We start from the raw sequence: 11423 nt of genomic DNA, 5'->3' as shown, positions 1-11423 counted from the left end.
AATGGAGGATAATGGCATTTGGCTTGTATGCTGTCCTGAGGGGCTCTACCATAGCAAGGAGATTGCTAATCCATGTAAATTGTCCTGGAGCAAAACTTCTCAGTTACTTAGGGCTGGTCTACACTATGGGGGAAAATCAATCTTAGATACGCAACTTCAGCTACGTGAATAACGTAGCTGAAGTTGAATATCTAAGATTGGATTACTCACCCGTCCTCACTGCGCGGGATCGATGTCCGCGGCTCCCCCTGTCGATTCCGCAACTCCATTGGGGTTGGTGGAGTTCGGGAATCGATATAAGCGCGCTCAGGGATCGATATATCGCGTCTAGATAAGACGCGATATATCGATCCCCGAGCAATCGATTTTAACCCGCCGATATGGCGGGTAGTCTAGACGTAGCCTTAGATGTTTTCTGGAATTCGATGGAATCATGAGAAATCAGAGTGCTGTATATTTTACCTGCAGTCAGCAACTAACAGCCTTTTGAGGATTTTTTTTTTTTCCTGGCATGATGAGTTCAGAAAATCTATTTTAACCCCCTTTTTATAGTTTAGTCTTCCTGGAATTCCTGGTTGATTCCATGGTTCTAATACTAAATATTTGCTGTTGCAAAGGTAATCCATAGCAATGATGTCAGGAGGTGAAGTCTGCCCCCCACCATCCACCAATGGTAATCAACAAAGCTTCCACAGTTTCTGATAGCTGAGCTCTGTTTTCACTATTTCAGGTGATTATTCAGATACAAACAAAAAATTCTGAATAGAAAGCTAGTATATCTCTCCCCTCCACTCCTCAGGGCAGGCCATTTGGCTGGCTCTAACGTGAAGGAGAACAAATCTTCTGAGGTTTAGTTCTACTTTAGATTTTCCCGCTCCCCAGTTTCTAGAGACTGATGCCCCCATATCAGGCTGGGTAACCTTTTTCAAAAAATAATAAAAACTGTGGGTTTCACTAGAGTGCTTAATACAACTGGAAATCTCTCAGCAGAGCTCTGCTGTCTGACCTCATGTATAGTCAGTGAAGCATTAAGGCAGAGGTGACCCAGGCCTGCAGATAAGGGTGGGAGGGGGTTAGAGTGAGGGCAGCAGGCTTGTGCAGGATTACCATGCATGCTCAGTCCATGTGAGCATGCTCAGTCGAAGCCAAGCAGCAAGGGGGGGGCATGTGATGCCACATTTCACCCTTACCTCCCTTCCCCCCTGCATCACCTTTGCATTAAGGCAAGGAGATCTTTAATTCCCAACACATTGTAATGACAGAGACTTTTGTAGCTGATGATTTTTCCAGGAGCAAAGTCCTGTAGGACCAACCCTCCTGGAACATAGATATTTAATGAAACTGTGTCCCTCTGTGCCAACTTTCAGAATCACAAAACTTTGGAACTGCTCACAGTCCCCTTGCATTCTGAATACTCTTGTTTCATCTCAGAGTTCTAGGAAGTGCTGGCAAAGATAATGAAGGGAAAGCCAGAGAGATGCATTGCTGATCCATGGTTACACTCCACAGCTCTTAATAGACTTCCCTGCACTACTCAAGAAGCTGAACACAGTGACCCAAATGCCAAGTCAGAAGAAGGTCAATTCTGCTGTGAAAGAATCTCTGATCACCAGATGTTCTCCTTGGAAATCACTGTTAAACAGACTGTAGTGCTCCTGTTCTCTGCTTGAGAAAATTGGAACCAATGTGCACGCTGTTTGTAAGGCCTTGATTTGTGAGCATCTTAAAGCCAGAAATGAAATCCCCCTGTTCAGGCTGTAACTTCAGCTGCCAGGCTAATCAGTTAACTCCCTGCCATATTAAAACTGTGCAATTTGCATTGGCTTCTGTTTTTTTTCCTGGAGTAACTAGTACCAGGGATTGGCATTCCAGTAAAGCTGCCTCTATCTAAACCTATAAACCTAAAGATGACTCCTTTGGGATCTTGTTAAATCTTTTGGCTTTAATCGACAGTTCCTCTTGTTGCAGCATGTCTTTAGTTGTTAAACTACATATGTTAACAGTGTCTTGATCCAACTGGGTGTAGTAACTGACTCAACAATCAATAAACTGTGGAAAAAAGGGAAAATCCAAAGGACCCCTCCCATTGGGGAGAACTAAATTCAGATCATAACACTTTCTCAGATCTATTTTGTCTCAGCCTAACAGGATCCAGTAATCTGTTCCCTCCCATATGCGTAAGTACGCTGACAACAGTACAAACAGAAGTTTACTACTAAGGAACAAAGAATTCCCAATGAATAATATGTTGAATGAATTTAGCTTCTTTTCTGTCTCATGGAATAGCTGAGTAAATCATGACTTCTTGACTGTATTCAACTCTGGAATTTATTCAACAAATATAATTAACTCCTTGGATCGATAAAGAATATTTATAATTCAGCTATTGCTTAGCTGACCTATCACAACTAAGCAAGGTAAATAAGTACATTCTACTCCTCTATTCACAAAGAATATAACTCAGTACACCACCACTACAATGCAAGTTCCAACCAATAAAATGGCACACTCAAAAAGGGCAGTATAACACATAGGATTTTATTAGGGACAGGACACAGAGGCTCTAGGGAAGGAAAGAATTAAGAATAACAAAAATACTAAAACATCAGCAATATAATATATTCTACACCTCTCTGCATTTACCACTGCACACAACCCCCAGCACCCTTCCAGGTGGATGAGAAGCTGAAGATAAGTTAGCAGAGCCGGTGCAACCATTTAGGCGAACTAGGCCGTTGCCTAGGGCGCCGAGATTTGGGGATGCCAAAAAGCGTCCCCCAATTTTTTTTTTAAATGGTTGACCGGCCGCTGCTGCTGGGACATAGAGGGAGTCTGAGCTGCCAGTGGCAGACGGCAGCCCAGGGTGTCCCCCGGGTCAGGGCGCCACCGCGGCAGCCCGCAGCCCAGGGGATCCCCTGGCCCAGGGAAACCCCAGGGTGCCGGCTGCCGCGGAGGCGCACTGACCCTGGGTCAGCGCGCACCGCCGCGCAGCCGGCAGCCCAGGGTGTCCCCCGGGTCAGGGCACCGCCGCCGCAGCCGGCAGCCCAGGGGATCCCCCGGAGCAGTGCGCTGCCGCGGCTGCCCAGGGGATCCTCTGGCCCAGGGAAACCCTGGGCTGCCGGCTGCCACGGAGGCGCACTGACCTGGGGGATCCCCTGGGCTCTATCCCATTTAAGTTTGTATATCACTTGGCAATTATTGTTATGAATATTATTATTTATGTATTCTGTGTCCAAAAATGTTCTAGGATCTCTGCAGACAAATAAAGGAGACTCACTAGCCCAAAGAGGCTGTGATCTAAATTAAAAATGACACCAAGTGATAGTGACAAACAATGGGAGCAAAATAAGGAAATGGGAAGAGGAGGATACAAAAATCAGGTGACATAGTTACTTGTTAGGTTCACATCATGTTCTGCAAAATCTGTACAGATTTTTATATTCCCTTTCCTGTTTCTATCTAAACTGTTTCCGCATTTTCTAAACTTGAAGTGATTTTCTGTTTCATTACTAAACCGACCCCTTACAAACAATCCGTACACCCTTGTGTGTTGTTTTAAACTATTGCATGTGTTAAAACCTACTAAGCCCCCACTTCTTAGCTTAAAAGCTCATTTACACATGTTTCCTATCTTACTTCACCACCAACCACCCTTAGCCCAGAAACCCAACCCAGGTGACTGTAAGCCTCTCATCCTCTGATATCTCCACATCTCTTCCATCCCCAGCAATCATGTCCTTATTTCAGTAAGTATTTTCATTGCCCAGAAATGAGAAGTTTACAAAAGTTACTCTTGTTATCAGAGGCCTTGATCCACCTTCATAGAATCATAGAATATCAGGGTTGGAAGGGACCTCAGGAAGTCATCTAGTCCAACCCCCGCTCAAAGCAGGACCAATCCCCAGACCTTGAAGTCAATGGAAAAATTCCCACTGATTTCAATGGGTTTTAGATCAGGCCCAGAGGCTCCAAGAGCCACTTCTTCCTCTTCCTTCACAGAAGCCCTTCAACATCATATTGCCTCCTGTTCCAGCACTCAGCTCAGGCTCTCTGTTAAATAATAAAGAACTTCTGGGGCTATTACCTCAGAAAAGCAGAAAGTTTGTTACTCCTGTTTTATTGTCCCATTTGAAATAATTCTTTAAAATGTAGGTTTCTCTTGTGTAAGGTAAGAAGTGACTCAGGATCACCATCTAGCCACAATATGCACGATGCTGAGAAATAAGTAGGTGTGGTGGTTGTTGGCTGACAGGTAAAGCCCTGATTTGATACTAAATACTGGAACAGACATGAACTATTAATATCTCTAGAGCTCCCAGGCCTCTCCCATTGATGGCCTCCTCTTTCGAATCAAGCAAATGGGATTTGCATGTGAATTCTTACAATGTAACATTCAAGGATTAGCTGGACAGCTCAGAGCACCTTGGGGCTTGGCTACACTACAGAGTTGCAGCGCTGGTGAGGGGGTTACAGCGCTGCAACTTAGGATGTGGCCACACTTGCAGAGCACGGCCAGTGCTGCAACTCCCTGGTTGCAGCGCTGGCTGTACACCCGGTCGAGCTTCGGTTGTAGGGGATCCAGCGCTGGTGATCCAGCGCTGGTCAGCAAGTGTGGACACCCACCAGCGCTTTTATTGACCTCCGTGGTATAAGGAGGTATCCCAGCATACCTTAGAAGCCTCTCTGGTAATCATGCACACTCCACTGCCCTGGGCTCAGCTGACCCCTCCTTTAAATGCCCCGGGAATTTTAAAAATCCCCTTCCTGTTTGCTCAGCCAGGTGTGGAGTGCAATCAATCATTCAATCAATCAGCGACCATGCCTCCACGCCCCAAACGAGCCCCAGCATGGAACAATTCAGAGCTGCAGGACCTCATCAGTGTTTGGGGTGAGGAGGATGTGCAAGCACAGCTGCGCTTCAGAAGGAGAAATTATGATACCTATGGGCAGATATCACAGTCCTTGCTGAGAAGGGGCCATGAACGGGATGCGTTGCAGTGCAGAGTCAAAACAAAAGAGCTGAGGAGTGCTTACTGCAAAGCCCGTGAGGGAAATAGCCGCTCAGGAGCTGCCACCACAACCTACCATTTTTACAAGGAGCTGGATGCCATACTTGGGTGTGACCCCACTGCCAATCCGAGGACCACGATGGAGAGTTCAGAGCAGGGAGAAGTGGGGGAGGGTGTAGAGGAAGCCGACAGTGAGGCTACTGGTGTGGAGGGAGACACCCCGGAGTCCCAGGAGGCATGCAGCCAGGAGCTCTTCTCAAGCCAGGAGGAGGCTAGCCAGTCGCAGCAGCTGGAAGTTGCTGGTGAGGAAGAAACTGAGGAGCGTGCTCGGGGTAAGCAGATTTTTATGTTTTGGGAGAGGAGGGTTTGGGTTATGGCTGCCTGCATGCATGCCTAAACGTGGAATAGCCCATTGATTTGCTCTATCACGTCTCTGTAATCTGCCTCGGTAATCTCTTGAAAAGTTGCAGCCAGAGCGTGGGCAATTTGCTTTCTCAAGTTGATCGGGAGAGCCACCGTGGTCCTTGTCCCGGTCAGGCTGACTCGTCCGATCCACTGTGCAGCGAGGGGTGGGGGGACCATGGCTGCATACAGGCAAGCTGCATAGGGGCCATGGCGGAATCCACATTGCTGTAGAAGACCCTCCCTCTCTTCCCAGGTAACACGCAGCAGTGATATATCTGGCAGTAGGAAACCCTGTTGAGAATTTAGGGATACTTGAGTGCAGGGCGCCAGGTTCGGGGTCCCCCCCCACCAGTCCCGCGGTGCGCTTCAGTCTCCCCCCCCCCTTTCCAGCGCGTAGCTAGCCCCGCTGTGCGCTCCGGTCTCCCCTCCCCCTTCCCAGCAGGCATCCAGCCCCGCGGTGCGCTCTGGTGTTCCCCCACCCCCCTCCCAGCAGGCATCCAGCCCCGCGGTGCGCTCTGGTGTTCCCCCACCCCCCTCCCAGCAGGGATCCAGCCCCGCGGTGCGCTCCGGTGTTCCCCCACCCCTCTCCCAGCAGGCATCCAGCCCCGCGGTGCGCTCCGGTGTTCCCCCACCCCTCTCCCAGCAGGCATCCAGCCCCGCGGTGCGCTCCGGTGTTCCCCCACCCCCCTCCCAGCAGGGATCCAGCCCTGCGGTGCGCTCCGGTGTTCCCCCACCCCCCTCCCAGCAGGCATCCAGCCCCACGGTGCGCTCCGGTGCTCCCCCACCCTTCCCAGCAGGCAGCCAGCACAGCTGTGCATTTCCCCCCCCCAGCAGGCCGGCATTAACGCGGACCCCCCTCCCAGGCCAGCAGCTCGCCACCTTCCTGTTCACTACTGTCCCCTGTGCAGGACACCAGCTACCTCCTGTACCCAGTGCAGATAAAACCCAGTGACCCATCGGTCAATTCCCCCTCCCAGGTGCACTCGGGGCAGAAACACTCACCCCATTGCTCGCCATGACTTAGCTTCCCTGGCCTCTCTGTGTTATGTGAGGTATGTGGGAAGGATGCTACAATAAGTCTAAAAACTCCTTCACTGTGTGATAATAAACAATGTAGCCTCTGTGTATTACATGGTTCTATCTTTGTTTTCTCTAGTGACCTTGACTAATGCAGCCAGATCACCGGCCTCACGTCGCTTGCAGAACTTGAGAAGAAATCCCAGAAAATCAAAAGAAGAATTGATCAAAGCAGTTATGAATCACTACAACAGAGAAAGTAGGAAGACACAGGAATGGAGAGAGAAAATGTATGAATGGAAAGAGAAAATGTATGACTGGAGGCAAACAGAAAGCAGGAGAAAGGAATTGGCTATCAAAAAAACCTCAAAGCAGATGTTAAGCCTCCTGGCTCGCCAAACTGAGTCTTTCGAGTCTCTCGTAGCCATGCAGGCAGATATGTACCGTGGTAACCCACAGCCCTCCCAAAGCTCTCTTTCTTGTTCCCCAGTATTTGCACAAAACACCTTTCTCCAGCAGCCAGTTTCTTATTACCCCCAGCTGCCCCCAACACCTGTACGATCACCTACCAGCCCTGATAACTATAATTCTTACCCTGTGCACTCCACCCCCATTACCCTGCAGCATAGTAATCCTGAAGTGCAGCAGACGTTGAACACTAATCCAAACAGGACATATTCAAACCTCTGAATGTACAGTCCACCACCCTAACCCCCCTGGCCTTTTATGTACTGTATTTTGAATAAAGGATTTTATAGCTTTTACAATACGTTTTATTATTGCAGGAAGTGGTAAATATTGTACCCCAAGGTAGAACAAAGCACAGCAAAGGCACCAAACATTACTGTTGGCTCTCAGCATCAAATTGCTCCCTTAAAGCATCCCTAATCCTTGAAGCCCTTTCCTGGGCCTCCCTAGTAGCCCTGCTCTTTGGCTGTGCAAATTCATCCTCTAGGCGTCGAACCTCGGAGGTCCATTTCTCACTGAATCTTTCACCCTTCCCTTCACTAATATTATGGAGGGTACAGCACGCAGATATAACAGCGGAGATGCTGCTTTCCCCCAAATCTAGCTTCCCATAAAGACACCTCCAGCAGGCTTTCAAACGGCCAAAAGCACACTCCACAGTCATTCTGCACCGGCTCAGCCTGTAGGTGAACCGGTCCTTGCTCCTGTCAAGCTTCCCTGTATACGGTTTCATGAGCCATGGCATTAAGGGGTAAGCGGGGTCTCCAAGGATCACAGTGGGCATTTCGACGTCACCTACTGTGATCTTGAGGTCTGGGAAAAAAGTCCCGGCCCTCAGCCTCCTGAACAGGGAACTGTTCCGAAAGATGCGTGCATCGTGCACCTTTCCAGGCCATCCTGAGTAAATGTCAGTGAAACGCCCACGGTGATCCACAAGCGCTTGCAGAACCACAGAGAAATACCCCTTGCGATTAACGTACTCTGATGCCAGGTGGGATGGTGACAGAATAGGAATATGCGTCCCATCTATTGCCCCTCCACAGTTAGGGAAACCCATTTCTGCAAAGCCATCCACAATGTCCTGCAAGTTCCCAAGAGTCACAGTTCTCCTTAGCAGGGTGCGATTAATGGCTGTGCAAACTTGCATCAGCACCATTCCAACGGTGGACTTTCCCACTCCAAACTGGTTCGCCACCGATCGGTAGCTGTCTGGAGTTGCCAGCTTCCAGATTGCAATAGCCACCCGCTTCTCCACTGGCAGGGCAGCTCTCAATCTCGTGTCCCTGCACCGCAGGGTAGGGGCGAGCTCAGCACACAGTGACATGAAAGTGGCTTTTCTCATCCTAAAGTTCTGCAGCCACTGCTCGTCATCCCAGGCTTGCAGGACGATGTGATCCCACCACTGAGTGCTGGTTTCCCGAGCCCAAAGGCATCGTTCCACGGTGCTGAGCACGTCTGTTACTGCCACAAGCAATTGAGTGTCTTCAGCGTCAGGCGTTTCAATATCATCGTCTGACTCCTCACTGTCACTTTGCAGCTGAAGGAATAGCTCCACTGCCATGCGTGATGTGCCGGCAACATTCATCAGCAAGGTCCTCAGCAGCTCAGGCTCCATTTATAACAAAAATCTCAGAAATCGCGCTGCAGAATCACAATGCCGCCAAACTGCTCGGAATGTGTAGCAAAGCACCACGGGGCGTTGGAACAGGAAGCGGAAAGACCCGCACACTTCCTTCCCCTTCCCACAAGCCACAGCGCCAAAATGGGACGAGGTGCTCTGTGGGATAGCTGCCCACAATGCACCACTCCCAACAGCGCTGCAAGTGCTGTGAATGTGGCCACACTGCAGCACTGGTAGCTGTCAGTGTGGCCACACTGCAGCGCTGGCCCTACACAGCTGTACGAACACAGCTGTAACTACCAGCGCTGCAAAACTGTAAGTGTAGCCATACCCTTGGAGTTGTACCTTCTATGAACTTTAATCTTTTATCATTCTTTCTAGCAGAGCAGCACAATAGTGGGATCCTAGGTTGTACTAGCCAGATGTTTTCCTTACTAACTTGGAAGGTTGCTCTCCTATTATTTTGTCAGATGCTTGAATTGCACCTATCTCAAGTGAGGTAAAGTAGAACAAGGCAAAACATCTTAACAGATACCTCCTGCATAAGTGATTGCAGATTAGGGGTCTATTTCTTTAAAACAAACCTGGACCACAATGCCTCTGAGAAACTTGACAACCTCTAATATGGAACAACTTTTTGATCCTATCCAGAGCAGTTGCTGTTACACCAGTAGGATAAGATCTGCCTACATCTGTGCTTTTGTTTAGTGTAATGGTTGCAACATAAACCTAACAAGGCTTGAATACTCAGGCTTAAGCTTGAAAGTCATCTTGATCTCTTAATCAATATTTACGTCAAACAGTTGATGAAATTCAAATAGTTAATTATAGTAAGTGACATGCATTCTCTATCCTTTACTTTTAATAGTGAACAAGAAAAAGGACTGATAGGAATAAAATTCCATTTTTTTTCATTTACAGTTGATGCAGCCTCATGGTAGATTAAAAAATAAAAGGTCTGGGGCACAATTTCGTGACCATGTATTGTGTATAATGTATGTGACTTTTTTTTGGGGGGGAAGGGGTGCAAGATGGAAGTTTCGCCTAGGGCGCAAAATATCCTTGCACCGGCCCTGTAAATTAGGCAATGAGTGCTGCAGGGCTGTGAGTGCTGGCCAGCTTAAACCAAAAGAGAAGAGTTCCCTTATGGTCTCTTCACCCCTGGGTGGCACAGGGTCCTCTCCTGGCTCCCTGGTCCAGAATCCTCCGCAAGTCTTAGCTGGCTGTAGGTAGCCAACATTAGGTTAGTTCTCTGCCTCCCCGACTGCTGGTCTGTGAGGGGCTGGCACTCCTGCATCACATACTACATCCCACAGTAACTCCCTTTGTGTGGGGAGCGGAAGTTGATTAAAGACTCCTCAAGCTGCTCTGCTTTTCTCTCAGCTCCAAACTCAGTCAGTACTCAAACAGCCCCAAAGTGAAACCAGAACGGATCATTTTGTCTTTGAGACAGCCTATCCCTCAGCGGGAGGGGAGTCTCCGCCCACTGAGGGACTCTGGCTCCTAATTGACCCAGAAAACTGTCTATATAAATCACTTGATCCAAAGCTTCCCACTAGCTTTTATAGTAGTTCCCCCCTGAAAAACAAGCATGGGAAGCGGTGTTTAGAGTAGGTAGGCCATAGTCTGATGTTAAACTGAACAGTCCCGTTTTGGGAGGTTTGTTCCCCATCTGGTACTGACACAAAACCTGATATGATTTTGGATGGTGGGTGCCTGTGACATTATCTGATTAAAGTATGACCATGCAAACCATTTTTGCCAACACTGTTATATAATTGCAATGAATCTTATACCAAGTGTGATACATGGCCAGAAAGGGTTAAGCAGTTTGCAGGATAATTGACCCAGAGTCAACTATTAGAGAGATGTTAGAAAGGTATGTAAATGGTAATTAGGGCCATTCCATGGTAGATAGTCTAGAACGTTGAAATTCAAACCTTTGGTCTTAGAAATTAGAGATGATACTAATAGTATGTGTGTACTCATATCTTGTCAAATGTTAGCTATGTAAACAGTTCCTGTCTGTCACTATAGCTGTTGATTCAAAGATCAAAAGGGAATATTAACATTTAGGTGAATCTTGGGTGCGATAATGTCATTGTCTATATGTCTCTTTAAAGTTTGTAATAGACTGCCTAATGGATAAATAGCCATATGTTAATTTGTGTAGCTAATTACCAGTAATGCTTAGGAAATAGACCTACTTCAAAGTCCCCATGACTGCTTATTGTTCGCCGAAGGACTCCGACCTGTCAAGAGAAAGCCTGAAACTGTAAAAAGATGTTTGGGTCCTGACCCTTTTCATTTCAGATCTGCTCGATGCTTCATGCAGAGGAAGCTTAACCCCAAAATTGAGATCTCCAGTCCTAAACCTGGAATCACCCTGAACATAAACCTTGGATTATAACCTATGAATTAATTCTGAAAAAACTCTTTGCAACTACAAAGCTCACCACCTCTGCTATGAATCTGTATGTATTCTAATCTTTTAACCAATACCTGCGCTTCTTTTTTAATAAATATTAGTTTAGTTAATAAGAATTGGCTGTGAGTGTGTATTTGGGTAAGATCTGAAATATTAATTAACCTAGGAAGTAATGTGTCTGATCCTTTGGGATTGGTAGAACTTTTTTATATGATGAATATGATTTTCAGTAATCCTCATAATATTTGACTTGGGTGTCTGGGTGGAGGCTTAAGGCTGGGTTACTTTAAGGGAACTGTGTTGTTGACTTCTGGGTAATCAGTGAGGTATTATACAAGCTGTTTTGTGCTGGCTTGGTAAATCTGTTTATTGGAATATCCACCATCTTTGGGGATTGTCTGCCCCATTCTTTGCAGTTCACCCAAATTGAGTGACCTGAGTTGGCTCCCCTGGGACTCCAGTCACAGTGCCATTT

At 47.5% G+C, this 11423-nt stretch overlaps 1 protein-coding gene across 1 annotated transcript; it reads left to right on the top strand.

The window, feature by feature from the left end:
- The first annotated feature begins 5092 nt into the window (after positions 1–5092).
- Positions 5093–7347, top strand: LOC127049742 (uncharacterized). The gene is made up of 2 exons (XM_050950994.1): positions 5093–5341; positions 6571–7347. Exons 1-2 carry the CDS (start codon positions 5149–5151, stop codon positions 7119–7121), a joined length of 744 nt encoding a protein of 247 aa, XP_050806951.1. The 5' UTR covers positions 5093–5148; the 3' UTR covers positions 7122–7347.
- Positions 7348–11423: the final 4076 nt, after the last annotated feature.

Source organism: Gopherus flavomarginatus, chromosome 4 (assembly GCF_025201925.1).
Source record: "Gopherus flavomarginatus isolate rGopFla2 chromosome 4, rGopFla2.mat.asm, whole genome shotgun sequence".
Classification (NCBI taxonomy): domain Eukaryota; kingdom Metazoa; phylum Chordata; order Testudines; family Testudinidae; genus Gopherus; species Gopherus flavomarginatus.
Note: the sequence above shows the minus strand (reverse complement) of the source record. Positions and strands in the feature narration are given on the sequence as shown.